This window comes from Stomoxys calcitrans, chromosome 2 (assembly GCF_963082655.1).
Source record: "Stomoxys calcitrans chromosome 2, idStoCalc2.1, whole genome shotgun sequence".
In the NCBI taxonomy this organism is placed as follows: Eukaryota; Metazoa; Arthropoda; class Insecta; order Diptera; family Muscidae; genus Stomoxys; species Stomoxys calcitrans.
Window position 1 is genome coordinate 37,611,439 of NC_081553.1, and position 16,799 is coordinate 37,628,237.

The following is a 16,799-nucleotide window of genomic DNA, read 5'->3' on the forward strand; positions in this document are numbered from 1 at the left end:
GTTGGCAAATGCCTAAAATACATTAATTGCAATACCATGGTAATGGCTCCATTCATATTTTGTAGCTTTTTCACCTTATAAGACCATACGTTAGAAACCTTGTACGTGCACGTTTTGTTTGCTTTGCGGGCACTATAAATTAATACAATTATATTCCATGCCAGAACAATTAAAATGCTAAGTGCACAATTCGTTCTATAAAAAAGGCACATTTTCGATAAGATAGTGAATGAATTTTGTATTAGGTGTTAATGGTGGTACGTGATTAAATTTGAATATCTTAAAATGCAATTTTAATTTCATATGTATGACGCAGGCGAATGACTGGTGTTTTGGAACATAACAAGATACATGCCGTAACATTATGGCGCCATCGAAGAATTTAAATTTTTTAAATGATATTTGTATTTTGGTTAGCCATCTGTTTAATCTTCTGTGCACTTTTTAGCTACACCACACACTTTTTGATAATGTTCTGGCTGTTCCAAAGAGTCCACTATGAATTTTCCCAAATCATATTTGGAAATCATTCGACCAGGTGCCTCATCATGCTGTACTATATAGTCGGTCGATGGTTCATCCGCAATGTGTGGTGGAAGTATAGCGATATACTGCAGGTCAGATGATTTTGTATAATCAAGCATTAGTTTATGTTCATCGTTTAAACGATGAAACATTGCGGGAACTTCGGCCAGGGGCCGAAATAGAAATGAGGACATAACAACGGAGAATTTCGTAACATTTTTTGCCTTCATAGCCTTGATAAGATTCGCTGTGCCTCTTGAGAGTTCGGATGTTGCTTCAAGTTTATTACGGGTACCCAATATTATGCAGACGCCATCAACACCTTCTACAACCTTCTCGCAATCCTCCAAATTAACCACATTGCCCTGGACCATTTCTATTTTATCGGACTTCTTAAATCGTTCTGGCACAGTTTTTTCTGTGCGATAGAGTAAACGAATTTGTAGCCCTGTAATTATATATTATGTAATAGGACTAATCATAGCATATAGCAATGCCCTTAAAATTACCCTTTTCCAAGGCATAATCAACCACACATTGTCCGGTCATGCCGGTGCCACCTATAACTGCAATTCGTTGCATAATTTCACACTTTGCACAAACACCTTTACAGCTCCAATTTTCTCTTCTGTATGGCTTCGTAAGTTAAGCCAACTGACAGTTATCTGATGGTAAACAAATTAATGATTTACCTTTGTTTTTGTTTGTAATTGCCAACCGGATCACGTTGTTGATTGCTACCCTACCTGTTAACGTTTAATTTGCGAATAAAAATGATAAATGATTTCATGCGCAACATGCGATATGATAGAGTAGTGTGACGTCTATAATTTCCAACTATTGACTGATAAAAAAATTTGTTTAATTAAAGTTTCCGAAATTAATTACTTTTTTTGAAGGGGGCGGTGGCGGGCGTCATGTGTCACAAAACAACACCACGGTGTTACCAGAGTAAAATTTTAAACATGCTTTTTATAATTAAGGGGTTTGAAGCGTTCAGATTTATCTGACAGAAAAATCCAACGAAATGGATTTAGTCACATGCCATGCGCCTTTTGCTGCGCACGAATCTTAAAAAATCAGTTTATTTATGTCATTTCCAAAGTTATTTTCAATGGAAATTGGCAATGATTTGGTTTAATATGATTTTAATAAAAGAATTTCTCTAAAACTACAAAAAAATTGTCAAACAATAAACATATTCAAATCATATATTTTGCGCCTTAAATCGCTTTGAAAGTTGAGAGAGACATGCACGCGGAAGTAACCATAAGTGCTGCGCTAGGTATGCAACTCCACCTTAAAGGTGGGTATAAAAGTACAATTAAGAGGTATCGTCATTAGCACAACAACAAAAATCTACCCCCAACGAAACTACCTTGAGTGGCAAGGGTCGTAAATTGAAATGTGAAAGTGGTTTTAGAAATAAACTTGGCAGTGTTTTGTACACTGAGGCGGCAGCCCTTGCCGATGAAGTAATCCATTGGGTCAATCCGGTACGTACAACCGGCTGCCATGGGATTGGTTGTTGTTGGTCCTCAAATGTGTTCAGGTGTTCAACGTCATTGCGGGCTTGCTAACTCCTGCGCTACAGCTGATTTGACGAGTAAATAACGAAAAAAAAACAGAAAGTGATTCCGATAAGGACATATGGGAAAACATTTTCATGTGGGGGGTTTTGGGTCCTATCTGTCCACATGCTTTTGGCACAAAATCGGTTGTTGTTGTTGTTGTAGCAGTGTGCTGTGCACAAAACCTGTGTACCAAATTCCAACGAAGTCTGGGCTGCGGTTTACTATTTCTTTTTCTACCGTTGAAACGGCCACTAGCCATCAATATGACGTTGCCAACATAAAAAAATCATGTTGGAACTTTACAAAACGGTTTAAAACTCACCCAATGTGCAGTCATTTTGAAAAATTTCTGTACATTTAAATTTGGGAAAAAGGTTTTTATTATTCTTAAAAAATAGCATAAGAAACTTTGTAACTCAGACAATGGCTAGTGAGGAAAATTTTGATTACGCGTCTTTATCTCAATTGGGAGAATTTGCTCGTTTAAATGAGGAGTCATTTACAGATAACGCAATAATGGAGGAGATTTTGCAGGCTTATACTAACGAAGATGTTGAAGAAAATTTTAGAAACGAAAATCATTCGTACGAATTGCCTGCATCAATGCCTTTAGATACATATAATATATCGAATTCGTTAGAAGATTCCAATATACAATCTCAAGAATTGGAATTAATCTGTGAGACTCTGATGCCTCGAGAACCATTATTTAATGGCCTTGAATCTCATATGCCTGCAATAATTTCGGAAATTGTGCCACAATCTGTGCCTCTAACAACCACCGAAAAAAATAACGAAGCCTCTTCATCTCTTTATTCTAATGGTATTTGCCATAAGTCTTTGTTGCCGTTCGGTTCGAATGAAGAGGTTATGAATTTAATACATTTTCTAGAACAAACAAATCAGCCATCCCCTGGTAAGTAACGTAAAAAACAACTTTCAAGTTATGTAACCACCACCAAATTTGTTATACCATTGATGTCGAATCCAAACATCGATCTGCGAAGTCGATCCAGCCAATACCGCCTGTGTATCGAAACCCCTGAGCGTTTCTAAGAATAAGACGGCTTAAATTTTGAACAGATATTTCTTTTAGTGAAGTTTATGGGCGATAGCAAATAGGGCATATCGGTTTATATTTCAATAAAGCTCCCGTATAAAGTGGTGTTATTGTTTTAGCATTGCTTGTGTTTCATTCATTCGTCTGCTGGGTTTTGTTTAGTTTCCAGATCTAGAAAATCAGCGCCTAAGTTTGAGTGTGGCCAGGGGGGTCTGGTCCCAAGTCAAATAGAATAGGATGGGCCTTTAAACAGGCGGCGTGTGTTGCATGGTCCCAGGTTTCTATCAAGATATACATATAACACGCTGACATTAATCTTAGCTCTGTAGGAGAACGCTTAGAGACAGAATTAGTCTGGTTTGCAGACGCAGGCAACATTTTTCAGGTGCAACGGGCGACGGTCGATCTCCAAGGACTGCGTCACTCGGTAGCTGTTACGATGGCTCTATTACGATCAAGCAGATGCAGTCGCCTCAACTCCTACAGAGCAAGGATTTATGCCAACGTGCTGGATGTGCGCCCCGATTGTGACCTGTTTAACTGCTCAGCCAGTCCCACTTGATCAGAGTCAGATCCCTCTGGAAGCATCCCACCTTAGACGCATAGCTCCTGGGTTTGGGTATTTCACAGAATAAAGACAAAGCACAGGATAGCTGAGGGCACCACATAGGCTGGAACATAGAGGCCCGATATGTGTAGCGTTCATTGCTGCCACGAGAAGCTTAGCTGCAAGATACCGGGCGCGTCCACAGGTTGCGTACAGTGGAATGCTTTATACGGAGTAGCAGCAACGGCAGTCGCGGACAATCAGCTCATATACTGAGTGCCTATGATGCTCGATATGGCAAGGCGATTTATTGGCGCCTTTAAATAACCACTGGCCACCCTGTTTCTGAGGCGATCGGTCCTTTGGACCAAAAGGAGCTTGCTCAATTACAGGAGCTTGACGAGGATCGCCACCTCCACATGAAAATGTTATAACAACAACATTGTCATGGCGAAAAGCTCATTAAAGAGCTAACGCGCGTCCCCAGATTGCGAATAGTGGGATGCTTCATATACAGAGTAGCTGCAACTTCAGCGGCGGAAAATGAGCAATACCAAGAGAGAGTCTTCGTGAGAAGTCGGGAGTAGTTGTTGTTGTAGCAATGTGTTATACACTGAGGCGGCAGCCCTTGCCGATGAAGAACTCCATCGGCTCAATCCGGTACGTACAACCGGCTGCCATGCGATTAAAAGTCGGGAGTAACCGGGTTTTGCGTCAATACTGAGTACCTATGATACTCTATTTGACAAGGCGAGTTGTTACCGCTTTTATATAATCAGCCAAATGGTGTACCCTATGCCACAAGCTCCCTTATACAATATTTATGTCATGTGGCTCACCCCCTGTTCCTAAGCATATGGCCTATCCAGTCTCAAAGGACCTTGTTTATCGGTACTGGTCTAAGGGTGGGATAAGAGTGTTGTTACTCATATTGTTAAAAGTCTCCCCGATGCCAATGCATACTGCCAAACTGTCCGTCTTGACATCAAAAGTTTCTTCTATTTTATGCACACAGATCGCCCATTCTAACAGACAAGCTGCTTGTATTTGAGCATTTTGCTATATGTCGTACCATGTCTCATAGCCTATTGCCAGGCTTTCGGAGTATACGCTGTGAATATAGCGGCTAGATGGGGCTGCATATAGCCCCCTTCTCTTTGCAGTAACGTCGGAAATATTCCATCAAGTCGTAATGACTTATTTGGTTGAAACTATCCTTAAGGCTTCCTTAACCATAAATACCGCAATGATGAGCCCTCGATCAACTTTTTGTACCCAAATTCCGCTTTCTCAGAAGTTTTTCTCATAAGCCTCAACATGTCCACCATTATCTTTGCCTTAACTCCCATGTCCTCTGCCAACCTTTCAGTTTGGTCATGGTTTTTTTTTTTTGAGAGAAACTCTTTGATCTTGGCGGCCTGAATACAGCCCCCATTTTAATCACTTGCACTAATATTTTCTAAAGCCACTGGAAGCCTTTTTACACAATTTGGCTGACATTTTGGGGTATCTTAAGTACACTTATGACCTCCAGCGCCCATATTAAATGCGCCTCCGATATGTATCTTGAACCCGAATAAAATGATATATTGAACTCTGATTTGTATGTAAGGAGACGTAATAAGGCCACCGTAGCGCAGAGTTTAGCATGTCCGCTTATGACGCTGAACGCCTGGGTTCGAATCCTGGCGAGACCTTCAGAAAAAATTTTCAGCGACACCTCACAAATGGCAACATTTGTGAGGTGTCGCACTGCGGTACGCCGTTCGGACTCGGCTATAAAAAGGAGGCCCCTTATCATTGTGAGAAGTTTGTCCCTGTTCCTTAGTGGAATGTTCATGGGCAAAATTTGCAATTTTGCAATAAACCCCATTTTGAGTGGGATTATATGTTGATGTCAATGGTTGACAAAATCTCTGTTGGTGGTTATTATAGGTTTGGCTCAGCCGAATAATATTGGGTTGCCCAAAAAGTAATTGCAGATTTTTTAAAAGAAAGTAAATGCATTTTTAATAAAACTTAGAATGGACTTTAATGAAATATACTTTTTTTACACTTTTTTTCTAAAGCAAGCTAAAAGTAACAGCTGATAACTGACAGAAGAAAGAATGCAATTACAGAGTCACAAGCTGTGAAAAATTTGTCAACGCCGACTATATGAAAAATCCGCAATTACTTTTTGGGCAACCCAATATATCTTTTACTAGTTTTTTAATTACTAACCTTTTTATAGCTTTTGAACTTATAAACTGTGCAAATTGTAACTGCCTGTTTGATACATCCACTTTTCAAACACATTCTTGTTATAATGCTTTGGAAACCAATGATTTGACATTGCCCACTCCATGCCAAACAAGCTCAACTTCAACATTGATTTGTGAGCCATCAACTACAGATAAGGTATCGCAAGCACTTTTATCTTCTCCTCCAACTACAAGCCATAACAGAGCAAAAGAATCACTTATTCCCAGCCCGAATCTATTCAATAAAACGATTTTGGGGTCATTACCACATAAGGAACCATTGCTTACCGATATGTTGTCAGATGTCAAACTGGCACCACCTGTGTCTCCACCACGTCCTATATGCTCTATACCATTTAATAAAATAAAGGCACCATTATCACTTGAAGAACCAGCTTGTATACGCCTTCTAAAAGAAAATCAGATACGTTTAAGACGATTTCTTAAAGATGAACTAAAAGTTGACATATATGCTGCTGGCAACAAACATAACCATACTAGAACTGATAATGATAAAGAGAACGTCAACAGCAGCACATCATTAACGCTTCCAAAGAAACAAGATGGTCCCCATGTCTGTATAAAATGTGATAGAAAATTTGTTCATGCTTCAGGCTTGTTGCGCCATATGGACAAGCATGACATGGACCTAATACCATCCAAAGCATCTTTGGAAGGGCGACAATCGACGTTAATTTCTAATTTTTCAGTAGTAATTAAGTGTACATTCTGTGGTCGTATCTTTTTCGAGCGCAATAGTGCATTTGATCATATTAGTGCACATTTTGTTGATTCGCCAGATGTTGAAAGGGAAAATGACAATGACGGAGATAAACCATATGAATTGTACATGGATGCTGCATTAGCTCTATTGAGACAGGAGGTACATATGTATTGGGTTGCCCAAAAAGTAATTGCGGATTTTTCATATAGTCGGCGTTGACAAATTTTTTCACAGCTTGTGACTCTGTAATTGCATTCTTTCTTCTGTCAGTTATCAGCTGTTACTTTTAGCTTGCTTTAGAAAAAAAGTGTAAAAAAGTATATTTGATTAAAGTTCTTTCTAAGTTTTATTAAAAAAAGCATTTACTTTCTTTTAAAAAATCCGCAATTACTTTTTGGGCAACCCAATATATATTTTCACAACAAAACATTTAAAATGGGCAAGTAAAAACTGCAATATATTACAGACCCCTAGCGTTGGATCACCTCAGGAATCGAACAAGCAGCCTAAATTCAACTATGCCGCCCACGCAAAGACCAGCGGTATGTTTAAAATCGTTACTCTCTCTAGTGTGCTGCAGTGCGAGTTTTGTGATTATCTATTCTCGGAGGTCTCATACCTACTAAAACATTCCGCATTCCATTTGCCGGAAAGGCCATTTGAATGTTTTTCATGTGAAATTTACACGAAAACGGCAAAGGACATACGCAACCATTGGCAAACAGAATGCGTTTTTATGCGAGAAGACCTAAAAGAAAACCGAGCAGTGACGCAAAGATATTTTGTTTGCAACGTATGCCAACAAAAATTTACTAGCTTGGATCAATTGCTTGAACATCGGTAGTTGTACATCTCTCTCTCTCTCTCTACTCCCTACTCATCATTATCACTAATGCGACTTTGTAATTTCAGTTACAGTGCCTATCATTTATTTCCACGCCTAAACAAACGCTTGGGGAAAATGCAATTGCCTTGTGAATACTGCGATATGATATTCAATGAAGCCCGTGCATGCTTTGCTCACTATGAAGAAAAACATAAAAAGGCTCCAAAAGAGAGAAATATCGACGACTCAGACAAACCCAATAAACCTTATATGTATTTATGCCATATTTGTGGTAAATCCTATGCACAATCGAGCCATTTGGGACAGCATTTAAGGTTTCACGAAGGTAAGAAATATTTGTTTGCTGAACAGAACACTCTTTGTTGCGCCTTTTTATACCCTCCACCATAAGATGGGGGGTATACTAATTTCGTCATTCTGTTTGTAACTACTCGAAATATTCGTCTGAGACCCCATAAAGTATATATATTCTTGATCGTCGTGACATTTTATGTCGATCTAGCCATGTCCGTCCGTCTGTCGGTCGAAAGCACGCTAACTTCCGAAGGAGTAAAGCTAGCCGCTTGAAATACTTCTTATTAGTGTAGGTCGGTTGGTATTGTAAATGGGCCATATCGGTCCATGTTTTGATATAGCTGTCGTATAAACCGATCTTGGGTCTTGACTTCTTGAGCCTCTAGAGGGCGCAATTCTTATCCGATTTGAATGAATTTTGGCACAACGTGTTTTGTTATGATATCCAACAACTGTGCCAAGTATTGTTCAAATCGGTCCATAACCTGATATAGCTGCCATATAAACCGATCTTGGGTCTTGACTTCTTGAGCCTCTAGAGTGTGCAATTCTTACCCGATTGGAATGAAATTTTGCACGACGTGTTTTGTTATTATATCTAACAACAGTGCCAAGTGTGGTTCAAATCGGTCCATAAACTGATATAGCTGCCATATAAACCGATCTTGAGTCTTGACTTCTAGAGCCTCTAGAGTGCCCAATTCTCATCCGATTGGAATGAAATTTCGCACGACGTGTTTTGTCATGATATCCAATAACTGTGCCAAGAATGGTTCAAATCGGTCTATAACCTGATATAGCTGTAATATAAACCGATCTTGGGTCTTGACTTCTTGAGCCTCTAGAGGGCGCAATTCTTATCCGATTTGAATGAACTTTGGCACGACGTGTTTTGTTATGATATCCAACTACTGCGCCAAGTATGGTTTAAATCGGTTTATAACCTGATATAGCTGTCATATAAACCGATCTGGGATCTTGACTTCTTGAGCCTGTAGAGGTCGCAATTATTATCCGATTTGCCTGAAATTTTGTACGACGGATTCTCTCATGACCATCAACATACGTGTTTATTATGGTCTGAATCGGTCTATAGCCCGATACAGCTATAAATCGATCTCTCTATTTTACTTCTTGTGCCCCCAAAGGGTGCAATTCTTATTCGAATTGGCTGACATTTTACACAGGTCTCCAACATATAATTTAATTGTGGTCCAAACCGGACCATATCTTGATATCGCTCTAATAGCAGAGCAAATCTTTTCTTATATCCCGTTTTGCCTAAGAAGAGATGCCGGGAAAAAAACTCGACAAATGCGATCTATGGTGGAGGGTATATAAGATTCGGCCCGGCCGAACTTAGCACGCTTTTACTTGTTTTATAACATAAGGAACAAAATTTCCCTTGCAAACGCAAATTTGCCCATGAACATTCCATTAGGGAACATTTCTCACATATCAATGGGTGGAGTCCGATTCAAGTTTAAGCTTATAGTCGAGTCCGAACAGCGTGCCGCAGTGCGACACCATGCCGGTTGTACGTACCGGATTGACCCGATGGAGTTCTTCATCGGCAAGGGCTGCCGCCTCAGTGTATAACACACTGCTACAACACTACCTTTTTTGCGGAGAAGTTTTTCATGGCATAGTACCTCACAAATGTCACCAGCATTAGGAAGGGATAACCACTGCTGAAAATTTTGTGTGGTTATAAAAGTATGTTTTGGTTCTACATTTCGTCTCCTTGATTCTGTTGACTAAGCGACTATGATGGGGTGCGTCAAGAAGGATTTAAGTCTGAGTCGGGGCGTACATCCTGCACGTTGGCATCAATCTTTACTCTGTAGGAGTTGAGGCGGCTGCATCTGTCGGGTCGTAATTGAGCAAGAACCAATTTGGTTTGCCGGGGGAGGTAAATTTGTTTTCAGGTGCAATGGTAGGTGGTCGCGCTCCTATGACTACATTCACCTGGTAGCCGCCTCTGTTGTTGTTATTGTAGCAGTTTGTTGTGTTCTATCTTTCGTCTGCTTGATTCTGTTGAATGTCAAGACTCAGGAATTCTGCGACTAAGATTGGGTGCGTCCACAGGGATCTGAGTCGAGTAGGTCTGGCAGGGCAATTAAACAGGTGACGTGTATCGTGCGGTCCCTGGTTACAATCGGGACATGCATCTTGCACGTCGGCATCAATCCTAGATCTGAAGGAATTGAGGCGGCTGCATCTGTCGGAACGTAATTGAGCCAGAACTACTCTGGTTTGCCGGGGGAGGTCGATTTCTTCAGGTGCAATGGGTGGCGGTCGTTCTCCAAGGACAACATTCACCCGGTAGCCCTTTACCGCATCTGCTACCGTGTCTGCATGAATGCTGCTTGATATGCCCTTTGATCTATAGGTTCTCTCTTGTAGCGCTGAACCTCTCGCTCTAGATCCATGTAGATCCACTTTCTGGGCGGTAGGTACCTATCCACAAGATGATGATTTCGATAGTCCCTGCTATAACAGACCAGAAGGTCTTGCTTGTTGTTGAAGCTACATTTTCAAGTGGAGATGGCGATCCTCGTCAAGCTCCTGTAGGTGAACAAGCTCGTTCCGGTCCAAAGAACCTAAATACGCCAATGTGGAGGTGGCGATCCTCGTCAAACTCCTGTAGGTGAGCAAGCTTGTTCCGGTCCAAAGTACCTAAAGCACCAATAACTCGCCTTGGCATATCGAGCATCATAGGCACTCAGTATTTGTGCAAGAGCTGGTGCCGCCCGACCTGTCACTGAGACTCTCCGCTCGATGCTGATTGTCCGCGAATGCCATTGCAACTACTCCGAAGGGAGCATTCCTCTATACGAAATCTGCGTATGCGCCCGGTAGCTCGCCGCAAGTCTTCTCGTGACACCAATGAACACCACACGGATCGGACCTCAATTTTTCAGCCTATGTGGTGCTCACAGCTATCCCGTGCCGTGTCTCCTGATGGAGGTGGTCCAAGGGAGAACTGAGGAAGTGCGTTCTTTTAGCCAGATTGCGTTTCGCCTTCGGTCTCAAATAGTTCTGTTGCTAATTCATCGGGTCCTGCTGCCTCGTTGTTCTTCAGCTGGGCTATTTTTTAGGTTAGGTTAGGTTAAGGACACGCGACTGGCAAACATACATAGTTGCCAGCCAATTTACTCGGAGACCCTTAGACTATTGTGGTCGTACTAGAAAGGAATTAATTAAGAGAGATTGAGAACGAAAGTAGTACTCCAAGTCCGGGAATTCCTTCATTTTTAATATTAGGGATCATATGTTTAAATATGTGTTGTCTAAGGCAATTGCAAAGCGAGTGTCAGAAATGTGGTACAATTCCAGATTTCGAAAATTTCCCACAAGTTTGGCACTTCAGAATTCCTTTTCTTCGACAATGGCAAACAATTTGAGAGTAAGGAATTTCAGGACTTGGCTAGGAACCATGGCTAGGAGCGATATTAGGATCCTTACCCTTTCGCTACAGGCAAACTCCACTTTTTCTATAAAGTGAGCAATGGTTTGATATAGCGCCACCAAATCATCGGGAGCAATTCTGTCAACAATTATGTCAGTTCGACTTGCTGCCTTTCTATGTTCCGCTTCCGTGCAATATCAGATTTTTTTTACTACGTTTAGACGAATGCCATGAGCTTGCTCAATTGTAGGAGCTTGCCGATGATAACTACCTCCATATACCTCAACACGTATATAGCCAATACGTCCTTGCAGCCAGGGCTGAAACGCTGGGTCGCAAATTTTCTGTGTGGTCGCCAGTCATTTGTGGAATTTAGAGATAAGAAATCGAAGGCGGGGTAATATCTCCGACACTGTTTAACTTGATCATATGCGGATAATTGTACGATCATGGTATCAGACCTCCCACCCATTGAGGACATCTGCGATAGGCAGAACGTCTACCTCAACAAACTTGCCTCTTATTTCGCTGCAAGAGATCTGAAGATATCTTCCACCAAATCTTCAGCGACATTGTTTACTACAAATACGCGTGAGGTGAATAATGAGCCGAATGGAGAAATGATTCCGACTATCTAGTGTCGCAAAATACTTGGCGTCACATATGACAGCTCTTACACATTGTTTCCACATGCCACAGCAATTTACGTCATTAAAGTCAAAGGTAGAAACAATTTTTCCAAGTCACTCGCCGGCACCACTTGGAGTGCTGACAAAGAAACCTTGTTGACCACGTAAAAAGCAGTTTGCCGGTCTGTGGTAAGTTATGCTGCGCCAGTGTGGTCTCGTTAGCTCTATGACATGCAGTGGAATAATATTCATATCTGTCAGAAAACCGCCCTTCGAACTGCGACGGGCTGTCTCCTCAGTTCTCACGTTCTCTAAAAGAAACCATCCAACTCTTCATCTTGTGGATAGGTATCCACCGTCCAGAAGCCCTAAGGTACATCTATATTATCTATAGCGTGAGGTTCAGCGCTACATGAGAGAACCTCTAGATCAAGCGGGTCTAGACATCATTCATGCAGACACGGTAGCAGATGGGGTAACTACCGGGTGAATGTGGTCCTTGGAGAATGACTCCCTCCCATTGCACCTGAAAAAATTGACCCCCGGAAACCAGAGTAGTGAGAATTATGGGGAGGTAATCTGACCCCAAAGAGATGACGGCTTGGCAGGATACGTCGCTCAGGAGATCAGGAGACGCAATGGAAATGTCTGGCGAGCATCCTCATTCACCTTCAATCTCCCCTAGGTAACGCTGGTTGCCTAGGGGAGAATGCCATGAAGTGTAGTGCGCATTAAAGTCCCTAGAACTAGACGATTATGGCCAGATAGTAACCCACTTATGTCGGGGTTGTAAGCTTGGCCATTAATTGGGACACAGCTATCAACTGACGGTAATTACACCTTGTATAGCTCTATCTCGGCAGTACCGGACCTGACTGCTATCCCCATGCACTCCATGTAGGGGTCACTAGTGCCAGGCGCAGGCAAAATGGGTCTATATTGCACGGTATGGTGTATCACGAAGGCCAATCCCCACCTCTATTCCTTGAGCGATCCTTACGTAGCACATTGAATCCGTGACAACTGTGCAAGCTGCAGGTGTTGGTCAGCTTTGTCTCCTGGATCGCTGCGACCAATATATTCTTCTGACTCATAAAATCCACAATCTTATCGACCATGCCACGGAGACCGTTGCAGTTTAGTTCCAAAAAAGATACACTTACCGGCACTGGCCCTACAATATTGGGGCTGGGATGCTGCCGTTGCGTATATTACCGCACGGGAGTGGTCGGGGCGGTCACATAGTCCAACGATGAGGACGCAAAAGGCGGCGACGACGACGCTTGTGACCCACTGCTGGCTATGTTCGCACAGCACCTTGAAACATATCCAGTATGACTATACTCCCGTAGTGAAGTGAGGCCAGATGGGAAATGTACCCACTCCATACACCGGTTACACCTCACCGACCGATGATGGAGGCGGTTCCGACAAACCCAACAAAACCAGGGTCCGGGGCTCTTTTCAATCCCGGCACGGACCAGAAGCGTGCGGCGAAGGCACCCCGGGATATGCCTCTCCCACTCGAGTCACACCCAGATCCTTCTAAACGCACCCCATTTTAGTCGCAAAGTTACTGGATCTGGATACTCAACAGAATCAAGCAGACGAAAGATAGAACACAACACACTGCTACAACAAAAACAAACGGATACGAACCTTTTGAGTTACAAAGTAACGATCCGAATCGATGTAAGCTCCTCAAACAGTCCGGACCATCTTTTGTATACCATACACCACTACTGTGATACAACTCGGCACGGGATAGCTGTGATCACCACACAGGCTGGAACTTTGAAGTCCGATCTGTGCGGTGATCATCACCGTCTCGAGAAGCTTAGCTGCGGATATGGAATTCTCCATACGGAGTAGTTGCAACGGCAGTCGCGGATAATCAGCGGAATCGAGCGGAGAGTCTCAGTGAGAGGCCGGGTGGCACCGGCTGAGCGTAAATACTGAGTGCCTATTAGGCTCGGCAGGACAAAGCGAGTTATTGGCGCCTATAAAAAACCAATGTCCATCATATTTCCGCGGCGATCGGTCGTATAGACCGGTACGAAAATGTGGCTACAACTGCAAAAACGCTGTAATACAGAATATTATAACTTTGAGCATTTGTTTGCAACGGTAAGAATGGGGCACTTTAATGTGAATGCTCCGGTCTTTTTTTGATGTCGCAATATATGTGCCAAATTTCATCGAAATCGCGTCAGATGTAAATCAAACTCCAGCTCCAGCTTTCATTTTGATACGATCTTTACAAAATGTTCTATACCGATCAGTTAGTCTGGAAAATCGAAATCTGATCTGTTTTAGATAAAGCTGCTCGTATTCTTTCATTGTTTTATTTTCGTTTTGTTTATTCTATAGGTGTCAAGCCATTTGAATGCAATGAACCAGATTGCGCACGCAAATTTACTACACGTAGCGATTTGAGGGATCACATTTGCAAGTGTCATACTGGAGAAAGACCATATAAGTGTCTTATATGTGATAAATCATTTATGACGGGATCTGTATTTTATCAACATCGTCTAATACACCGGGGAGATCGACGTCACAAATGTTTGGTATGTGATAAAAGCTTCTTTCGTGCCGATGCCTTGAAAAATCACCAGCGCATTCATACGGGAGAAAAACCGTTTGAGTGTGATTTCTGTACGAAATCATTTCGCCAACGTGGCGATCGTGACAAGCATATGAAAGCTAGACACTCCAATTTGGATGAGAACACTAAGATTTTAATGAAGTTGCAAAAATTAGAATTGGTAAAGGCCACAGCTGCTAAAAAAGTCGCACACAACATTTCAGGCGAAGAAAATCAAGAACCAAACGACCAAGTGTTGGATACATATTAGTTACTGGTATTGGGGTTTTAAGGCTTATTTACATAATAGACGTTAAACGATTTTTTTGTTAATCACTAAAAAAACTTCTTTATTTATTCTTATAATTAATTATAGAATTAATTTGTTTTTAATACTTATTCATTATTATTAGTGTATAGCCTTTTTCGAGTTTATCGCTCATTGAGAAATTTAAAATTTTTCCATAATTGAAATTTATTTATCAATTTGATTTAATCAATTCATTTTGTTTTTAACATCTATTCATCTTTCTTAATGAATTGCCAGAGTTGTTATGGAGTTTTGTTGAACAAAAACTATTTGATATCAAATTCATTTTTTATGTATTCAACTTTTCGGGTGATTTTTGCTTGCAGCAAACGGCTTTGCTTGATTTTCAAATAAAATAAATGTAATGTTAGTAATTGTATTTATGTAGTATTTTATAATATATTAATATAAAATATAACAAAAAAAAATTTTTTTTTCTTTTACCTTATATGGAACAAAATTATCCTTTGAATATTTATTTTCGACAATTAAACAGCTTTTTGTAAAATAGGAATCGAAAAAGATATAATGATCTCCGATTTAGGAGTGTTTTCGGGGGTGAGGTGGTCCCCTAGACACTTGGCCCTGTGCTCTTGTCTAAAATACCATTTATTTAAACCCCATATTGCCATTGGTTTAAGTTGAGTTTATAGGATGAGGCGTCCCCCAAACACTTGGCCCCAAAATTGGTTAGCAAATTAGTTTCCTAATCTCAAATACCTTTCATTTGAGCCACATATTGCCATAGTCGGCAAATTTTTACCCTTTGGGGGTTTATAGGGAAAGAGCGGTGCCCCAAATACATGATCCCACATTTGGATATTCGTATTCTACTCCCAAATACCTTTATTTCAGCCCAATATTGCGATGGTCAGTAAATAATTGCTGTTTGTGGTCTATTTTGGGAAAGCGGTAGACCTCCAGAAAATTGTTTCCGAAAATGGGTATCAATTTCGTGCTCTACTCCCCAATACTTTTCATATGAGCCCCACATTGACATGGTCGGTAAATATGCCCGATTTAGAGGTGTTTTGGGGAATGGGGTGGTCCCCGAAACACTAAGCCCTGAAAATATATCATCATCGTGCTCTATTCTATTCTCATGTATCTAATAACATTTATTTGAACCCCATATTTGCATTGACTTCGAAATTAAATATCAAATTCGTTTTCTTATCTCAAATATCTTTCATTTAAACCCCTTATTGCAAAAGTCAGCAAATATGTCTAGTTTGGGGTATGGGTCCCAAACAATATCAATGTCGAGCTCCACTGCCTTGAAGACCCAAATTGTCCTATTTGGGGGTTGTAATGCTAGTGGGACGTCCCCTAGACATTTAGTCCCGAATGTCGATGTCAGATTCATGGTCTACTCCCAAATACCCTTCATTTGAGCTCCATTTTCCGTAGTCGGCAAACATGACCGATTTTGGTGGTGTTTTGGGGAATGGGGTGGCAACTCATTGACCTGGCCTTGAAAGTATATATCATATTCGTGTTTTACTTTAAAATACCTCTTATTCGAGCCCCATATTGCAATGGTCTGCAAATACTTCCTATATGGGTGGTGTTATGGAGGCGGGGTGGCCCCTTAGACATTTTCAAGAATATTGATATCAAATTCGTGCTATAGCCCCAGAGACCTTTCATTTGAGCCCCATATTGCTATGGTCGTAAATTTTTTTTCTGTCAGCCAACACGCAGGGGATGTCCCCTTTGAATGCAGTGCATTGCGTTGTCCTCTTCGGGGGATGTTTTTGGAGAGGAACAGCCTCCCAAATACTTGGCCCACATTTGGATATCAGATTCGTATTCTACACTCAAATAGCCCCATATTGCCATATATATATATATATATATATATATATATATATATATATATATATATATATATATATATATATATATATATATATATATATATATATATATATATATATATATATATATATATATATATATATATATATATATATACTCGTAAATACTTTTCATTTGAGTCCCATATTGCCATGGTCGGTAAATTTGTCCGATTTAGGGGTGTTTT

The 16,799-nt window shown here is 41.0% G+C and overlaps 2 protein-coding genes across 2 annotated transcripts; one reads left to right on the forward strand and one right to left on the reverse strand.

Annotated features, from left to right (window-relative positions):
• Positions 1 to 211: 211 nt before the first annotated feature.
• On the reverse strand, positions 212 to 1,431 carry LOC106088079 (flavin reductase (NADPH)). Its single transcript, XM_013253377.2, has 3 exons — positions 1,272 to 1,431; positions 1,035 to 1,190; positions 212 to 973 (listed from the first exon to the last, which is right to left on the reverse strand). Exons 2-3 carry the CDS (start codon positions 1,105 to 1,107, stop codon positions 426 to 428), a joined length of 621 nt encoding a protein of 206 aa, XP_013108831.1. The 5' UTR covers positions 1,108 to 1,190; positions 1,272 to 1,431; the 3' UTR covers positions 212 to 425.
• A 922-nt stretch (positions 1,432 to 2,353) lies between these two features.
• Positions 2,354 to 14,897, forward strand: LOC106088081 (testis-specific zinc finger protein topi). The gene is made up of 5 exons (XM_059363062.1): positions 2,354 to 3,015; positions 5,940 to 6,832; positions 7,140 to 7,513; positions 7,586 to 7,845; positions 14,226 to 14,897. Exons 1-5 carry the CDS (start codon positions 2,523 to 2,525, stop codon positions 14,711 to 14,713), a joined length of 2,508 nt encoding a protein of 835 aa, XP_059219045.1. The 5' UTR covers positions 2,354 to 2,522; the 3' UTR covers positions 14,714 to 14,897.
• The last annotated feature ends 1,902 nt before the right edge of the window (positions 14,898 to 16,799 follow it).

Coding starts and splice junctions, on each gene's coding strand:
- LOC106088079 (XM_013253377.2), bottom strand. CDS start 1,107: ATGCAACGAATTGCAGTTATAGGTGGCACCGGCATGACCGGACAATGT. Junction 974..1,034: donor TGATTATGCCTTGGAAAAGG/GTAATTTTAAGG, acceptor ATATAATTACAG/GGCTACAAATTCGTTTACTC.
- LOC106088081 (XM_059363062.1), top strand. CDS start 2,523: ATGGCTAGTGAGGAAAATTTTGATTACGCGTCTTTATCTCAATTGGGA. Junction 6,833..7,139: donor TAGCTCTATTGAGACAGGAG/GTACATATGTAT, acceptor AATATATTACAG/ACCCCTAGCGTTGGATCACC. Junction 7,846..14,225: donor GCATTTAAGGTTTCACGAAG/GTAAGAAATATT, acceptor TTTATTCTATAG/GTGTCAAGCCATTTGAATGC.